This window comes from Grammomys surdaster, unplaced genomic scaffold (genome assembly GCF_004785775.1).
Source record: "Grammomys surdaster isolate TR1022 unplaced genomic scaffold, NIH_TR_1.0 165, whole genome shotgun sequence".
In the NCBI taxonomy this organism is placed as follows: domain Eukaryota; kingdom Metazoa; phylum Chordata; class Mammalia; order Rodentia; family Muridae; genus Grammomys; species Grammomys surdaster.
Window position 1 is genome coordinate 13,475,094 of NW_021604613.1, and position 17,913 is coordinate 13,493,006.

General features: G+C 42.2%; 1 protein-coding gene across 3 annotated transcripts in view; it reads left to right on the top strand.

The window, feature by feature from the left end:
• The first annotated feature begins 7,945 nt into the window (after positions 1-7,945).
• The window catches only part of Bmpr2 (bone morphogenetic protein receptor type 2), a 109,542-nt gene continuing 99,574 nt past the window's right edge, over positions 7,946-17,913 (top strand). The window contains exon 1 of one of the 3 annotated variants that reach the window (XM_028765640.1): positions 7,946-8,643. In XM_028765640.1, the coding sequence (XP_028621473.1) occupies positions 8,568-8,643 (76 nt within the window). In that variant the 5' untranslated portion in view covers positions 7,946-8,567. The remainder of the gene's footprint in view (positions 8,644-17,913) is intronic. The other 2 variants (XM_028765639.1, XM_028765641.1) reach the window with 2 other exon arrangements.

Genomic DNA, 17,913 nt, shown 5'->3' on the forward strand with positions numbered 1-17,913 from the left:
CTTGAACTCAGAAATCCGCCTGCCTTTGCCTCTCAAGTGCTGGGATTAAAGGCATGCGCCACCACAGCCCGGCTTAACAGTAGCTGTTCTAATTATCCATTGTTAAGGTTAAATAGACTGATAAACTCCAGGAACTTCTAAGATTTTAGCACCATTCCTAGTCCTCATTTTTTTTTTTTTTTTTTTTTTTTTTATTTTTTTTTGCTGTTGTTCTGTTGTCTGTTTGTCTTTTGAGACAGGATCACTTTGTATCCTTGGCTGGCTTGGAACTCACTATGTAGACCAGGATATCCTGGAATTCACTGTATAGACCAAGCTGGTCTCAAATTCACAGAGAATGTGAATTTGCCTTGCCTGCCTCTGCTTCCCAAGTACTGGGACCAAAGGCATCCTAGCTTGTTTCTTATATCTTAGGGAAGGTTTGAAACAATTTATTTCAATGGTGTTTTTCAGGACTGGAGATAATCCATTATTCTTTTTGAGATCTGCAATCAGTGGAACCCTCTTTTTTTTTTTTAAATTGTTACATTTATTTTTTTTAATTTGTGTGTATAGTGTGTGTGTATGGGTATAGGTACTTGAGTACCATGTCACTTGTGTAGAGGTTAAAGGACAACTTTTGGGAGTTGGTTTTCTCCTTCCACCATTGTAGGTCCAGAGAATCCAACTCCTATCTTCAAGTTTGCAGACAAACACCTTTACCTGCTGAGCCATTTTGTAGTTCCAGTTTTATCTTATAGGTAATATTGTCTAACCTGACTGGAGAATAGCAAGAGTTAATGATTCAATCAGAGGGTAAAGTATGTTCTTGGCAGACAAAATAGCCAAGAACAAAAGACACATAAAGGATTGTGGGCTTGAGGAACTGTGAATTATTTAGTAACATGGAGCTCTGCCTGGAGCAGATAGTTTGTCTGTTTTCTTTGTATCCAAAGTTTCTTAGTATAGAGCCTGTACTTAGCCTGTAAAGGATAAGTAAGAACAAACCTTGTACATTTTTAAGGAGCTTGAGTGTAATGTATTGTCTCTTGGAGTAGTTGCTTTTCTGTTGTTGCCATAACATACCATGACTATGGCAATTCATAAAAAGAAGAGTTTATTCAGACTGTTTGGTTCTAGAGGTATAAGAGTCCATTGTTGGGAGGAGATGTGGCAGTAAAGGCAGGCACTATGACAGGAGCAGGAAGCTGAGTGATCATGCTTCTCCACAAGCTCTAAGCAGATCAAACTGGAAGTGGGGCATGGTTGTATAATCACAAACTCCACCCACTAGTGACATACTTGCTCCAGCAAGGCTGTGCCTCCTAAACTTCCCCAAACAGTGCCACTGACTGGGTTCAAGTGTTCAAATATCTGACCCTTATGGGGATCATTTCTCATCAAACCATCAAACCTCCCTTTGGCTACTTAGAAGTCAGTAAGCAAAGGAATCTTGATGACTAAGTTTCAGGGGTCAGTCCCTAAGCAAAAAAGAAAGTGAAGAGGATAGATTTCAGAACAGACTGGCAGATCATCCACACCATTATTGTGGGCTGGTGGTAGCCTTATATGACATGGCAAATGCCCACTTTTCAAACTTTGTCTTCTAATCTCCAGCACACTAGACTCCTTTAAAAAATTTTTTGAGACAATATCTTTTTCGAGTGAGACAGGGTTTCTTTATGTAGTCCTGGCTGTCCTGGAACTCACTCTGTAGACCAGGCTGGCCTCAAACTCAGAAATCTGCCTGCCTCTGCCTCCGAAGTGCTGGGATTAAAGGTGTGTGCCACCACTGCCCGGCAGCCCCAATGATTCTTTCACTAGAGTTCTGCCTAGCCATCAGTTCTCTAACATAAGTCTCAGGTGAAGAAATATTTCCTCAAACAGGTCTCTCCTGTTGAGTCTACGGTAGAACAGCTATGTTGCTCATGTTGTTTCTTCTTGCTCGAAGACAACATATTGAACATACCCAAAGGTAACCCCCATTACATCCTGTATTATGTGTCATTTCTTCCTTTTGAGTGTGTATGGAACCTGTGACTTACCTCCAACCTGTAGAGTTTGGCAATGGTGATGGGACTTGGCTATGGCAGACTGAAACTCAAGACTTTAACCTTGGTTGTTTTGAATAAATGAGCTGTCCTGTTGTGAGAATGCCCATGTAAACTGTGCCCACACTCCTGACTCATAGAATTGGGAGATGACCGATATCTATTGTTTTGAGTTGCTAAATATGTGATCTGGCCATGGAAAGTGAACACCAGTATGTAACATAAAGAAAAGTATGAAAACATATCTCCCTTGTTCCTTGGAACATCTCTAGAACTTAGGATACTGAATAGTGGATGTTTCTTGGCTATATAAGTGGATGAGTGGATGGGTAGAGCCACATGATGAGTCTGGATTCTAGGAATGTGGCTAGTATTCTCAAGGTAAGTAATAATACTTTCAAAGGTCAACTGGGTAGGTATACATGTGGCTAAAGAGCTTCTGAAAGTAGTGCTTTGTTTTAAGCTTTCTTTCACCTTGTTTATATTTTGTTTGACTGTTTATTTTTATTTTTTTATTTTATTTTTTTTTACTACAAGCCTAAGTAAAAGATTTAAAAATGGTAGTACATGGGGCTGGTGAGATGGCTCAGTGGTTAAGAGCACTGACTGCTCTTCCAGAGTTCCTGAGTTCAAATCCCAGCAACCACATGGTGGCTCACAACCATCTGTAATGAGATCCGATGCCCTCTTCTGGTGTATCTGGAGACAGCTATAGTGTACTTACATATAATAAATAAATAAATAAATAAATAAATAAATAAATAGTTTTTAAAAAAAAACAATGGTAGTACATGCTTTTAGTCCCAAAAAGGGACTGGGAGGCAGAGGCAGGCAGATCTCTGAGTTTAAAGACAGCTTAGTCTACAGAGTGAGTTCCAGAACCTGGGCTACACAGAGAAACCCTGTCTGAAAAAGAGAGAGAGAGAGAGAGAGAGAGAGAGAGAGAGAGAGAGAGAGATATGGAGGGAGAGAGAGAAAGAGAGAGAGAGAGAGAAAGAAAGAGAAGGAAAGAAAGAACAAAAGGTCCCATGTAGAAAAATTCTCTTATGTACTTCTTTGAGCAGCAGGGCATTTCTGGCATCAGTAGGGAAGAGTTCTATGTCAGTAGAGAAGTCCAGACTAAATCAACTAGATTGTGGAAAAAAGGGGCTGGTGAAATGGCTCAGTGGGTAAAGGTGCTTGCTGTGTAATTTGCGTTAGAACCCTGGAACTTTCCTTTACCCCAGTAATAATACATTTTTAAAAATTTGTGGAAAATTGAAATCTTCTTTGGAGAATTTCATTCTTTTGGGGAGTGGGGCTGGGCATGGCAATGAGACAGGGTTTCTCTGTGGAGTCCTGGCTGTCCTGAAACTTACAGACTAGGCTGGATTTAAACTCAGGGATCCACCTGCCTCTGCCTTCCAAGTGCTTGGACTAAAGGCGTGCGCCACCACTGCCTGGCTTTAAATCCTAAACTTTCTAAGCATGTTTTTTTAATTTGAAGATTTGAGAGTGTGCATCTGTGTAAAGGTATGTGCACATGAATGAGCATATCCCCTTGGAGGTTGAAAGAGGGTGTGGGTCTCTTAGACCTGTAGCTTCAGATTGTGAGCACCATGGATGCTGGGATACAAACTCTAGTCTTCCAGAGTGAGCTGCCATGGTTCTTACCACCTGGGCCATCTCTCTAGCCCTGAACAGCTTCATTTTCTGTTATTCTGACCTGGATAGGTATCTCAGTGCCAAACACTGGATATTTGCACTGCTTTTCTGCTAAAGCTAAGATTGATTTCTTTCTTTCTTTCTCTCTTTCTTTCTTTCTTTCTTTCTTTCTTTCTTTCTTTCTTTCTTTCTCTTTCTTTCTCTGTCTTTCTTTCTTTCTTTCCTTCTTTCTTTCCTCCTCTTCCTCCTCCTCTTCCTTCTTCTTCTTTTAATGATTTTGTAGTTTATTCTCAGAATTTAGTATTTCTGAGCTCTGTCAACTCCGATGTGTCTTAATTGGTAGAACATGAACTCTGAATTCTCTTTAGACTTTACTCTAATAATCTGTCGAAGTCAGGTCAGTTGGCTTACGTCTGTAATTACAGCACTGAAAAGGCAGGATCCAGGCCAGCCAGGGCTGTATATTGGGACTCTATCTCAATTAAAATTCCCAAACTAATGTCCCCTTCTAACCTGGGCCTTGCTTTGTGTCAGTTCTCTAATTCAAAGGAAAGACAGACTCCATGAAAGACTGTAATACACAATGAGGATACATCAGATTTTCAGATGGTGTTGGTTTATCTACCTGGATTTCTGTGTTGTTTCCCTTCATCCCTGGATTCCTGACCTCCAAGTTACCCCATATATTAGAATACCTTACTTATTGGGCTTTTGATAACTTGAGTACTAGGGATTATCCCTTGGGCATGTGGATGATGCTAGAGCTTTTCTCAGTACTCAGGGTCTTCTTCTAGCAATATAGTAGGACTGTATTTCCTACTCTTCTGAAGTTAGATTTGGCCATGGGACTTCACTGGCTAATAAAATGAGAATACACATTGCTTCTGGTAGAAGATATTTGTCTATTTTTTAAACAGCCAGACCCCTGAATGGCAGTTGTGAACACTTTTTTTTTTGTTTGTTTGTTTTGTTTTTTGAGACAGAGTTTCTCTGTATAGTCCTGGCCATCCTGGAACTCACTCTGTAGACCAGGCTGGCCTCAAACTCAGAAATCCACCTGCCTCTGCCTCCCAAGTGCTGGGATTAAAGGAGTGTGCCACCACTGCCTGGCAATTGTGAACACTTTTAAACCCAGCACATGAGAGGCAGGGGTAGGTGGATTTCTGTAAGTTCAAGGCCAGAGAGGTCAACAAAGTGAGTTCCATCACAGCCAAGGATACACAGAGAAACCCTGTATCAAGAAAACCTAAAAACAGCTAGAGCAAGACATTGAACAACTAGCAATTATAATCCGTACTCTGGAAATCTTGAAAGTCTATGTCTTAATGAAGCATCTAGCAAAGCAGGGACCTCAGGACTGCAAGGAAGAGCACTATGCTAAGTTCCCAAATACACATGACACATTCAAAGCCCAGGTAACTGACAATTCTCAGGTGGATCTTTCTTTGAAGGTTTTTTTTTGGCTTAAGGCACCTTCCAACCCTGGGTAGAGTCTATGCAATTTGAGTCTTACTACATTTTAGGACAATGAAAGGCCACCCCATCCCCAGAGCACCTGCAGATTGGCTGAAGCCTCAGTTGCAACTATGTTAGAAATCAGTCTACTCTCTAATCTTGCCTTCCTTGATCCCATAGAGATGCTCTCAAGCTGCATACAGACCACAAGATAGGCCCACTAATGCTCCTATCAAACACAAATTTTTGCCTCAAAAGTTAGTGATGGGGATTTGTGAGATGTTATTACAATGTAGCCCATCCTGATCACCAAAGAGACCAGACCAGACCACGCTGCTCGCCCAGTTCTGTTTTCACCAGAATTAGACTAGTGTTGCCTGCCTTGTGTTAGAAGATAAGTTATTGCTAAGTTTTAATTCTTCTATATGTTCCTTCTCTATGGGAATAGTCACATCTCGACTGTAAGGGCAACAGAAAAGGAACGAGGGCTGCATGCAAATCGAGGTCTGCTGATTAATTATTCCAGCTAAGTTAGTGGCATGAACTTTTCCCACATCAATTTCCTAAGACTTTTTTCCTACATAATTTATTACACATTTATAACATGTATAAGGGTACTTAATGTTTCTTAGGAAAATTTTATGCAAATAATAATTGAATAATAAAGTACTTGACCTCAATTCAAGGAAGAAAAATTGTATTTCACCAGCTAATAAACTTCCTGCACCTTCAATTTCTTTGACAACTAGATCTCATGTCTTGAAAGCTAAATGTTAAAACAATACCAGTTCCTTTTAAGCCTTTTAGGCGAAACAAAATATGGTATTAAAGCTAAAGAGTTAATGCATATGCTCCTTATTTTTCAAAAGGTATTTTATTATATAGAAAAAAAAATCTCTGCCTGAAGGATAAACAGTATAAAAATATTTCAGCTAAAAAAGGGCCCTGGGCAGATATTACCACAACTATTAATTACAGCAGATATTTACTATGATAACAGAAACCAGTTTAAGGAATGTGATTATTAACTTAACATCACGTTCAGATAAAGAGATAAAAGGAGGCTTGAATAAGCAAGCGAACTGTAAGGCTTGAGGAGTGTGTTTATGAATGTATCCTGGAACTGCCCTTAGCCACAATGAAAGACCGGCAAAACCAGCCTTCAGAACAACCTTTCTGGCTACTGGGAGAAGGGAGGGCTAGACTTCACCCCTTAAGATCGCCCTCCCACGCAATTTTTCCACCTCGCAGTTAAAGAATTAAACCCAGACTTCCGATCATGGCGCCAAGCACGTCATCTTCTCCCCTCTCCCCTAGCAAAATCCCACCCAAGTCGGCTGACCCCGCAGGGGGTCCTTCCCTTATCCTGGTTGTCGGAATCAAACCAATTTGAGATTTTTTTTAAAAAAAAAAAAAAAAGAGGTTTAAAGTGATTAGGAAACTGCAGTGCAGGCGGTACTGTCTCCATTCGCTGAGTGAGGAGCTAGGACCCCACTCCATATCTGGAGGCAACTACTCTGCGTCGCAGTTCTCCCTTCACAGGCCCTGCAAAGACCCTCGGGCCTTTGTGAATAAAACCCTCCCCGGGAGAGGTGCGGGCAGAGCTGGAGACGCGCACGCACAGCAGGCCAGCGTGTGCGAGCTTAAGTTTTTCTCGCCGGTTTCGCATGCTCGTAATTGCTCAGCAGCCTTGTCATTCAAGAAGGCCCCGGGGATGGCTGCTCGAGGAAAGCCCGACCCAGACTAGCGCGCACACGTCAGTTTCGCGGTCTTCACGACTGAGGCTTTTGTTGGCGCCGCGACGGGAGGGGGACCCGACGCGGCCCGGGTCTCGGCTTCTGGGAAAGGCGGCTCGGTCGGGATTCTCAGGGAAACCGAGGAGGATGCGCCCGCCGCTACAAACAACGACAGCGTGCCTTCGAGGCTTTTCGCCCACCTTCCTGAGTAGCCTTTGCCTACTTTAAACAAAAGATTGTGGCCACCCTCCCTTACACGCTTGCTCAGATCGCACGGCATCCACGTGCGGAACGTTCGCGTGCGTGAGGGAAGGGACCTAGGCTGCCCACCCCACGACAGCCCCTCCCTGCACCGGGCGCCCGGGCGAGACACGCCGCGCGAGGGCCTCGCTTTCCAGCTAGCCTGGGAGTGAGGGGCGGGGCCGGGCGGGGCCGCGGCCGCGCAAGCGCAGTGCGGCTCTCTGGCGCCGCCGCCGCCGCCCGCGCTGCACCACAGGCCCGAGACAGACAGGGGTCGGCTGGAGAGCCGGAGACTGAGAGGAGGCGGCGGCGGAGGCGGGGCGACTCCGGTGACCGGGAGCGCCTCAGACTGGCAGCTGCGGCGACTCCCCCCTTTGTGTCTGGTCTGCTCGGAACCACTGGAGGTGCTTCCCGGAGGGGCTCAGGGTGTTTCGCAAGATCTGCTGCCCACCCCTTCCTCGGCCACCTACGTCCGTCTTCCCGCCGCCCCCCGCCCTCGGCCCGCGACGCCGGAGCTCCGCCCGGAGCCCAGAGCTGCGGAGAACGAGGCGGCGGCGGCGGCGGCGGCGGCGGAGGCTTTCTCCAGAGGGGCTGTGATTCGCTCACGCAAGCCATCGACCGGAGGAGACGGGGTTTTCATGGTGGAATTTACTTCAGGCAAGAGCGAGGGGCTGGAGTAGCCGAGAGCGAGGCCGCGGGCGGAGCGCCCTCGAAGGGCCAGCCCCGCACCTCCCCGCGTGTCGCTCGCCCGGGCTCGTCGCGCCGTCGCGACCCTCCCCTCCCCCGCGACCCGGAGGCCCGGCCTGCCCGACCCTCGAGCGATTGTTCCGTGAAAGCTGTGGGCTCGCCCATGGAAGCAGGCACCTTTTTCGACCCTGCTGTTGGAAAAGATTTGTTGATGTCGAAATCCGAGTGAAGGGAAGCAACGAAGCGAAACTTTAAAAGGAACCCCACTGTCCTCCGAGTCCGGAGCGATGCGACTCGGGCGGCCGGGCGCCGCTGCTTGCCTCGCTTCGTCCTTCCCGGTGGTCGGGAACTTGTTCTGATCCTCAGTGCTCCCATCGAGTCCCCGCCCTCCACCCTTCGGCACTCTGGATATGTTTTCTCCCAGATCTGGATATTTTTTTGATATCGTGAAACTACGAGGGAAATAATTGCAGGGGTTTCTTCTGGGCTCCCTGCGTCTGCCCCACGGACATGCCTTCAGTCTGGGGAGTCGAGGCACCTCGTCCTAGGCGAATGAAACCCCCCAGCCACGAGGGAGCGAAATGAAGGGAAATTCTGCAGTGGAATGAGAGCTCTACAAGCTAGGTCTTCGCATCTGCCATTTGTCCTTTCAAACTGCATTGTAATCCGGGCAGGATAAATCAGACGAAGAGCAGCCTCCTGGCCGGATTTCTCCGCCCGAATTTACTTTCCAGATTTCTTTTATTTGCCCTCCTGCTTCTTGGCTGGCTCAGGGATGACTTCCTCGCTGCAGCGACCCTTTCGGGTGCCCTGGCTGCTATGGGCCGTCCTGTTGGTCAGCACTACGGCTGGTGAGTAGCCCTAGGTGGCGTGTCCCACCTCCCACCCCTGCGGGTGATGAGGGAGGGAGCCCGCAGAGGCCGAGGCCTGTGCTCGCCCCTCAGAACGCGTGCTCTCGGATCCGGGTGGAGGAGCCAGCCGGGGAAATCACCTTCGGTGTTTGCGTGTAGTTTCCCGTCCGTACTCCAGTATTCCCTGACCCCTCCCCCACGGAGGGGGGAAAAAGACATATTGGGTGTGGTATCTTGACATTTTTAGCTGTGAGGTAATGCAAGAATTAAAAATAATATTTTAATCACTAGTGAACTGTCTATTAGATTTTTGGAGATAAAGCTGGTAGGTTTTTTTATTTTGATGGAAAGAAGCAGATTTGGTTTACAATAAAAAGAACTAGAGACACACATGATTGAACCTTATTTTTACATTTAGATCACTCTTTGGGAATCCACGTTACTTTTCGTTATTTAAAAATGTTACATGATGAATAGGATAAAGGCCGAGGAAGTCAGAGTACAGAATGTAACACTGATACAGAATGTAACATTTGATACAGAATGTAACACTGTTGCTGTCATCATTAATACTGTTTTGCTCCCAAGAATCTTAACTATTCTCTGTCTTTTCATCCTGGACATTCTAACTTTGTATCCTTTTGGAATTACTGCTGGGCACAGAAGTGTTTTTGATAACTTTTCTATTAGTCATCTGGCGTCTGTTGGTTTTCCTGTCATTGAGACAACTTTGACCTCACATCAGACTTCGAGGAGATTTGACTCCTGAAAGTTCTTTGACATTTTCCTAACGTGTGAAAGGAAATGCTACTCCCCTTTCCTTTGGCCATTTCCTCTTCAATTCTCAGTCGCCTTGAGAAAAAAAAAAACAACAACTTATTTTCTCATTGCAGTATTTTCAAGCAACAATCTTTTGTGATTCGCTTTTAGAAAATTTCAGGAACGAATTCTTAAATTAGTCGCATGAAGTATGCGTTTAAAAATGAGTAGACAAAATTATGGTTTTTCCAATTTTTTTTTTGGTTTTTCGAGACAGGGTTGATTTTCCAATTTTTTAAAAAGTAATTTTCAGATTCAATTAATTCTTCATTACTGTATTAGACACAGATTACTTGTTTAATTTACATTTTAAAGGTCTGTCCTGGGAAAATACGGAATGAAAGTTTGAAGTTTCCTTTTGTGAATTTGATACTATGTCTATTGTTGACTAATATATAGTATTTTATATTTTTGGTTCTGAGTCTAGCCTTTGATGGCTAAGCCATTTCTCAAGCCCCATTATATTTAGAATTTTAATGATGAATCTGTGTATTGTTAAAAAATCATTGGAAAATCTGATTTTGATTACATACTGAAACTTGATATTTTAATATTTTTGATTGTTTCAATTATTTTTGAAGCAAAACTGAACACATTTTCTCCAGATTTCTTTGTTAGCTGTTTAAATTCTCTAACCACAAGTCATGTGGCTCCTGTAAAATAGGAAAAGAGTAAAAATGGCCTTGACACGTAAGCAGTCATTCTGTGAGCAGAAACCCAAGAACATTTTGTTTTAAAATTTTGATCTTTTTTAGAATCTTTAGACTGCAGATTCTTGTTTGTAATGTTGTACCCGTCTTTGTGACCAGAACTGATAAAAATCAGGAAAAAAAAACCCATTGATTTCAAAATAATTATTTGGTAAATGGATTTTATCCTCTTTTTAAAAGGGTTATATTTAAAGAATCCTTGTATAAAAGTGAGCTCAGTCTTTTTTCCCCCTGTGTTATGTAGTCCTAGATGATGGCATCTTTGAAGCTGGATTTCAGAGCTGTAATAGCTGAGTTTACTGAGTGCCTGCTATGTACCAACAAGTCTTAAATGAGCTTTACATATATTTTCTCCTCCAGTCCTCTTGACAGTTCTGTGTTATAGGTTTTTATTATTGTTCCCCTTTTACAGCAAGGGAGAGAGAATTAAGTACAAAATTTTAAGTAACTCATCACATAGTAAATTGTGGAGCCAGGATTATAGCTTGTATCCTTCCCTACCTCCTTGGTGCTAACAACAGCAGCAGAGCGAGCAACAACTTCCTCTCCCTGTAATTGGAACATGAGATAAAGTAATGCTTTTGCCAGGTCAATTTTGAAAGGAGGCTTGGACATTTGTAAACTAGTGGTGCAGGTACTGATCATGCACTGCCATGGTTCTGATCGTGTAAAAACTTTGTCTAACAGGTGGATCTCTGTGAGTTCAAGGTTAGCCTAGTCTACCTAGATATACCAACTGTTGAGATCTAAGACAGCCAGGGCTACGTAGAAACCCTGTTATAGGAAACAAACAAAAACAAACAAACAAAAAACAGACAGAAAACTTTGCCCAATAGTGGATCATCTAGTGCAGCTTCATTAAGTACAGTGACTAGGAAGTGTCTGTGTAGATCTGGGGTATACTGACGAATGATGGAACTGTGGGTGCAATTGATGTAGTTGAATAGGAGAAAAAATACTGCAAGACTAATACTACGTCATTCTTTAGGATCCTGGATAAGCTATCTTTGGTGGTGGCATTGTTTTAGGGCAGCCTGTCCTGCAACTCTGTGTAATTTAGGTTGGATTCAAGCTCCTGGCAGTTCTCCTGCCTCAGCCTCCCAAGCACTGGGATTACAAGTATGAGCTACCAAGTCAAGTTTACTAAATATATAATTTCTCTTGAAAATGATAAATCCCTTTTACTTTAAGTTTTGGACTCCTTAATTCTAAGAACAGTTGGTATTCAAATAATTGGAATTTATTAGAAAATAGAGATGTACTTGCTCAAAGTAAATTATTTTAATAAAAATTTATTAAATGCACTACCAGCTTTAATAAGGTAATTCAGGCTTGCTTGAGGGTTAGCTTTTGTAATACATTTGAAATAATTCTTCTGTCTATATTTCAGTTTTACCTCTCTTCAGGAATATAGTTGTCTAAAGTGAGAAAGTCATCTGTTTAGCATTATTGAGTGGTTAGTGAATTTTATCAAGTAACTGCAAGTTTATTAATCTTCATTTGTGTTTCTCAGTTTTGGACACTACAACAGTTACCTGAGTTTCTTGATAAAATGAGTATTTTTTTTCTCTGTAGTTTAGCTATACTGAGTTAATTTGTATATAACACCTTTTTTGAGGTAGGGGAGTTCTTTACCCACAGAGTTTTAAAAGAGATGCATGCTTTATATCATCAGTGCCAACCGAATCTGAGTATGGTGGGTGCTAATAGCCTTAGCTACAAGATAATCTACAGCCACAAAATCTTCATATCATGTAGCAACTATTTATTTTGTTTTATTTGTCTTTTTGTGAGCCCAAATCTGGAGGGAGGAAGAGTAATACCTACCTATTTAGGAGCAACGTGTGTCAAGGCAGTGACAGAGGGCAATCCCAGTCTCACTGGCATATTTGCAGATTCTGTTCCTCTAACGTTCCATTGGCCTGTCAAGTCATACTGCCGTATGAAATAGTATATTTTGTGTATAATGAGGCTACATGTAACATATGAATGCATAGTATAATTACAGAGGAATGAAGAATTCAGAATCCCAGTCTACTCCAGAGGATTGGGAAGATGGCACAGAAGGTGTTTCTCTTGTCATTTGAATGGGGCTTTGCATGAAAACCTTACAAGCTTTGGTTTTTCCATCCTGGAGTATCGCCTGTGGTATTACTGTTAGTGTTGTCTGTGAAATATAATGTCTCCCAGCACTCCAGAGACAGTAGCTAGCAGATCTCTATGAGTTCAAGGCTAGCCTGGTTTAAGCAAGCTCCTCCAGGACAGCCAAGGCTAACAGAGAGAAACCCCCTTCAACAACAGCAACAGCGACAGCGACAACAAAAGAAGTAGAAAAAAAGTAAAGAAAAAAGATTTCATATATTTTATAAAATTAAAGAGGGCTTTCTGCATTCCAGTCAGATATGCTTATCACTGAGCTATATTCCCAAGCCTCTTATTTTGAGATTGCTTTGCAATCTGCCATATTGCTATGCACATAGAGGATGTTTAATAAATACTTAATGAATGACTTATAAAAAGGAATTTGAGAGATGGCTCAGAGATTATGAGCACTTGCTGCAGTTGCAGAAAATGTGTTTTTTTTTTTCTCCCCAGCACCCACACATGGTGGCTTATAACAGTTTATAACTCCAGTTCTAGAGAATATGACTTCTTCTTCTGGCCTTTACAGTTACCAGGCATGCATAGGTACACCTAACATACATGTGAACAGAATATTTGTATGCATAGAATATATCTTTAAAAGATGGAAAGGAGGCTGGACGGTGGTGACGCACGCCTTTAATCCCAGCACTTGGGAGACAGAGGCAGGCGGATTTCTGAGTTTGAGGCCAGCCTGGTCTACAGAGTGAGTTCCAGGACAGCCAGGGCTACACAGAGAAACCCTGTGTCGAAAAACCAAAAAAAAAAAAAAAAAGTCAGGATTTTTAAAATTAGTCTTTTTTGCTTACATGTAAGTCTGTGTATCATGTGTGTGCCTAGGGTCTGCAGAAGCTAGAAGAGGAAGTTAGATACCTTGGAGCTGGAGTTATAGAGGTTGTAAGTTAGCCACCATGTAGGTACTGGGAATCAAGCCTAGTCCCCTAGAAGAGCCCCTTGTTGAGCTATCTCTCCAGGCCTGAGAGAAAGGATTTTATTCTTCTTAGAGTAAGCAGGTATTTTACTAGTATTGTAAAATAATTTTACTTTAAACTTGCTTGATACAATTAATAGTATAAAATATATTAAAAAGAAAGTATAGATTTAATCATAGAATGAGTATTCCTAAAAGAAATTCTTAGGTAAATAATTTGACCTTTGATTTAAGTAAGAGAAGTGATTAGAGAAGAAAAAGATGATCAGTTTACCTTCAAAATCTCAGTTAGCTTACATTTTAGCCACAGTTTATCACTTAAACTGAATGAATTTGATGACTTCTAGTAAGTATGAGTTCCTTTTAAGACTTGAGCAGAAAAATTTTAGGAAGTGTTGCCTTAACCAAACAGTCTAGAACATTTATATGTGCTCACTTTTATAGTTAATATAGTGCTTGTCAAGAAGTGTTGCGCCTCTTACAGTTTCTGTTCAGATGTGCATTACTGGAGAGGCCAGAAGGGTGGCTAGGGGAGTATTAGGATAGGTGAGAGCTGGCAGGAAGAATGGAAGGGAGGATGCACTCAGCAGACATCTGTGATGCCTCTGCGGTCAGTTCCTTTGTTTTTTTTTTTTTTGTTTTTTTTTTTTGGTTTTTCGAGACAGGGTTTCTCTGTATAGCCCTGGCTGTCCTGAAACTCACTCTGTAGACCAGGCTGGCCTCGAACTCAGAAATCCGCCTGCCTCTGCCTCCCAAGTGCTGGGATTAAAGGCGTGCGCCACCACTGCCCGGCCGGTCAGTTCCTTTGTAAACCTTGTAAGGTAATACAAAGACAACCTGCCCATGGTCTTGCCATGCATCTTATGATGGTGAGATATGGGGTTAGATTGCACGATATTTGAAGCAAGAGTTGGTACTTGGTGGACTGTTAGCATTTTAAAATTTCTTCCTGTCTTTGATTTCTCTGGATGTCTTTTTGCTCTTCTTAATTTGCTTTTAAAATACCTCTCCCCTGTCTAGCCCTCTGTAAAGAGCAGTGAACACTTCGAGGTTTCCACAGCCTAAACTTCTTCCTTTCTGCTCATTCCTAGTGCAGATGCCACCAGATTGATTGACTGACTTTCTTTGGCTTTTTTTTTGAAAGGTAGACTGTTGCTCTGTAACCTGGCTGGCTTGACACTGTATCCCAACCTGGTGTCTTTCTGTCTCAGCCTTTCTAAAGCCTGGACCACTGAATGGCCACCACACCCAGCTAGCATTGGTTATCTAATTGACAAATCTAGTCACTTCTCAGATTTTTGACTTATTTCTACTGCTGCCTCTTTCCCTTACGGATGATCTCCCTCTTTGCTGTTCCTCCCATGGGCTTTAATTATCTTTGGAAGTAAATGATGCCAAAGTGAAATGCAACCAGGACTGGAAGTTCTGAGTTCCTGCTTAGGGTTACTGCTGGTTGTTTACTTTGGGCGGATTCCCTGGTTTGGGCTTCCCTATCCTCATAGGAATATAACTCCAACTGAAAGGGGTGGCCTGGATGACACTGTGGTTATGTAGTCTTTTTCCATATGGAATGAGAAAAGCCAGTGGTCCCCACAGTTATTTGTGGGTATATAAACACTTTGAATGATATATATGCCTATTTGTTTTATATATATATATATTTTTTCCCCTTTCTCTTATACTCATGATAGTCAAATTCAAGTCCTTCTGCACGCTAGGCAAACTATCCCACTAAAATACACTGTAGCCTCAGTATTTCACATTTACTTTAGAGTGTGAAAAATTTGAGGCATTTCTAAACTCTAATAGACCACATTGAGAAAAAACATAATTTAATTAAAAATATGTTTTATATTGCTTGCCTGTATTGAATTAGCCCAACCAAAGTGTAAAGGTGGACTTTTAGAGCTGTGCTTTAGTGGAAATAGAAGAAAGTTGCACACCAAATATGTAAGGCATACATTATAAATAAAGGACTTTAAATAATAGAAGTTTAGTTAAGATTAGATTCATCAGCCGGGTGGTGGCGGAAGAAGAAGAAGGAAGAGGAGGAGGAAGAAGAGGAGGAGAGAAAGAAAGAAAGAAAGAAAGGCCGGGCAGTGGTGGCGCACGCCTTTAATCCCAGCACTTGGGAGGCAGAGGCAGGTGGATTTCTGAGTTCGAGGCCAGCCTGGTCTACAGAGTGAGTTCCAGGGCAGCCAGGACTACACAGAGAGACCCTGTCTCGAAAAACCAAAAAAAAAAAAAAAAAGAAAGAAAGAAAGAAAGGGAAGGAAGGGAGAGGGAGAGAGAGACTGAGAGAGAGAGAGAGAGAGAGAGAGAGAGAGAGAGAGAGAGAGAGAGAGAGAGAGAGAGAGAGAGACTGGGCAGTGGTGGCGCATGCCTTTAACCCCAGCACTTGGGAGGCAGAGGCAGATTCATTTTGGCTTAGCATGGTGGCACACACCATTAATCTCAGCACTTGGGGCAGAGACAAGTGGCTCTCTGAGTTCAAGGCCAGCCTGGTCTACATAGTGTGCTCCAAGACAGCCAGGGCAATATAGAGAGACCTTGTCTCCAAGAAAAAAATTGTCTGCAATATTATCTGCCATTATTCTTCCTAGCCTTTAAATTTAAAGTAAATAATGCCAAGATAGTATCAGCTCAGTCTTTGACCTAGGTGTCATATATTTTAAACCAATGAGATCTAGTTAGTCATCCATCTATCTATCTATCTATCTATCTATCCATCCATCCATCCATCCATCCATCCATCCATCCATCCATCCATTGAAGCAGGCTATCACTTTGTAGCTCAGCCTGGCCTTGAACTCTATTTCTAGCATTCTTTTTTTTTTGGTTTTTCGAGACAGGGGAGACAGGGTTTCTCTGTGTAGCCCTGGTTGTCCTGGAACTCACTCTGTAGACCAGGCTAGCCTCGAACTCTCGAACTCAGAAATCCGCCTGCCTCTTCCTTCCAAGTGCTGGGATTAAAGGTGTGCGCCACCACTGCCCGGCTATTTATAGCATTCTTATTGATTAGCCATTCTCATTTTGCAGGGCCAAGAAAAGAACCAACTAATTAAATTTTACTTTACAGCACTCAAGTTTTTGAGGAATATTTTGGTTTTTATTATATTTTAACCTATCAGTAAACCTGCCAGAATAACTTAAAAGTTTAAAAAATATTTTAATTCTTTGAAAACCTTGAAAAGTGTATTTTGATCATATTTATCCTGTCCTCCCTTCCAGAAGTCCTCCCAAGTCTACCTCCCTACCGTACCAACTCAGGCACCCTGTTGCCCATGCCTCTCAGACACGCTCCTCCTCCTCTCTCTCTTCCTCTTTTCTCCTCTCATCCAGTTTCCATCTCCCCTTGTTGGTCTGTTGGGTCCAGTTTGTACTGGTCATAGATTGCTGTGTGTTGTGTGTGGGATCATACACTGGAGTACATTCAACTAACCAGGAGCCACACTCTTAAAGAAAACTGACTCTACATTCCCCAGAAGCCACTAACTGTCCATAGCTCTTAAGTTATGGTTAGGGGCTCATGAAACCCTCATCGTACATGCTAGAACGTTGTCTGGCTTGAGCCTCTGTAGGTCTTAAGCAGGCAGCCACAGCTGTTGTGAGTTCATGAGTACAGAAGTCCTGTCATGTCCAGAAGAAACTGTTTGCCCCCATCCTCCCTGACCTCTGGCTCTACCAATCTTTCTGCTCTCTTTTGTAATTATTCCTGAGCCTTGAGACGTGTGGATGTAGATACCTGATTTGTGGCTGAGAACTCCATTGATATTTTCTGTGCTCTGACTGGTTGTGAGCTTCTTGGTTAACTGTTGTTTACTTTACAAAGGAACTCTGATGAAATCAGAGAGCTGCACTAGCCTATGGATAGAGATAGAAATTAGAGGGCAATTTATTGTTTTGGTTTTTTACAAGCAGGGTTTTCTTCTTCCTTAATGAAATAAAGTGAAAAAACTTTCTTAGGGCATGTGTAAAAAATTAATTTTTCATCAATATGCTAGCCTTAAATAGACTACTGTGAATGTTTTAGGAATTTTTTTTATACCCTCTAGATGAAATTTGATATGTTGGAATCCCTATCTAGTAAATTATGAATTTGTTTTCTATGTTTTGATTCCCCATTTTATAATTCTACTAGTTGACAGGTTGAAGCAATCTTTATTTTTTCTTTTAATTAAAAAAAAAAGATTTAGGTGGTAGTGGTGATTAACGCCTTTAATCTCAGCACTTGTTGAGGCAGAGGCAGGTGGACCTCCAAGTTCAAGGCTAGCCTGGTATACAGAGCAAGTTCCAGGATAGCCAGGGCTACACAGAGAAACCTTGTCTTACAACAAAACCAAAACCAAAAATGATCAATTAATAAAAGATTTAAAGTCTCTGAGAAGGAATTATGTTCTTTTTTGCTATAACATGATATTTTGTGGTATTAGGGATCAGAACCTAAAGCCTTGTGCATATGTAAGGTCTTTACTCCACTTTACCACTGAGCTATAGTCTAGCCTGGAAAGAATTTTTGAATAGAAATATTTTACTAAAAATGAAGAGTTTACAATCCTTTTAACCTTATTGAATATTTTCTTTTCCTTCCTTCCTTCCTTCCTTCCTTCCTTCCTTCCTTCCTTCCTTTCTTTCTTCCTTTCTTTCTCTCTCTCTCTTTTTTTTTTT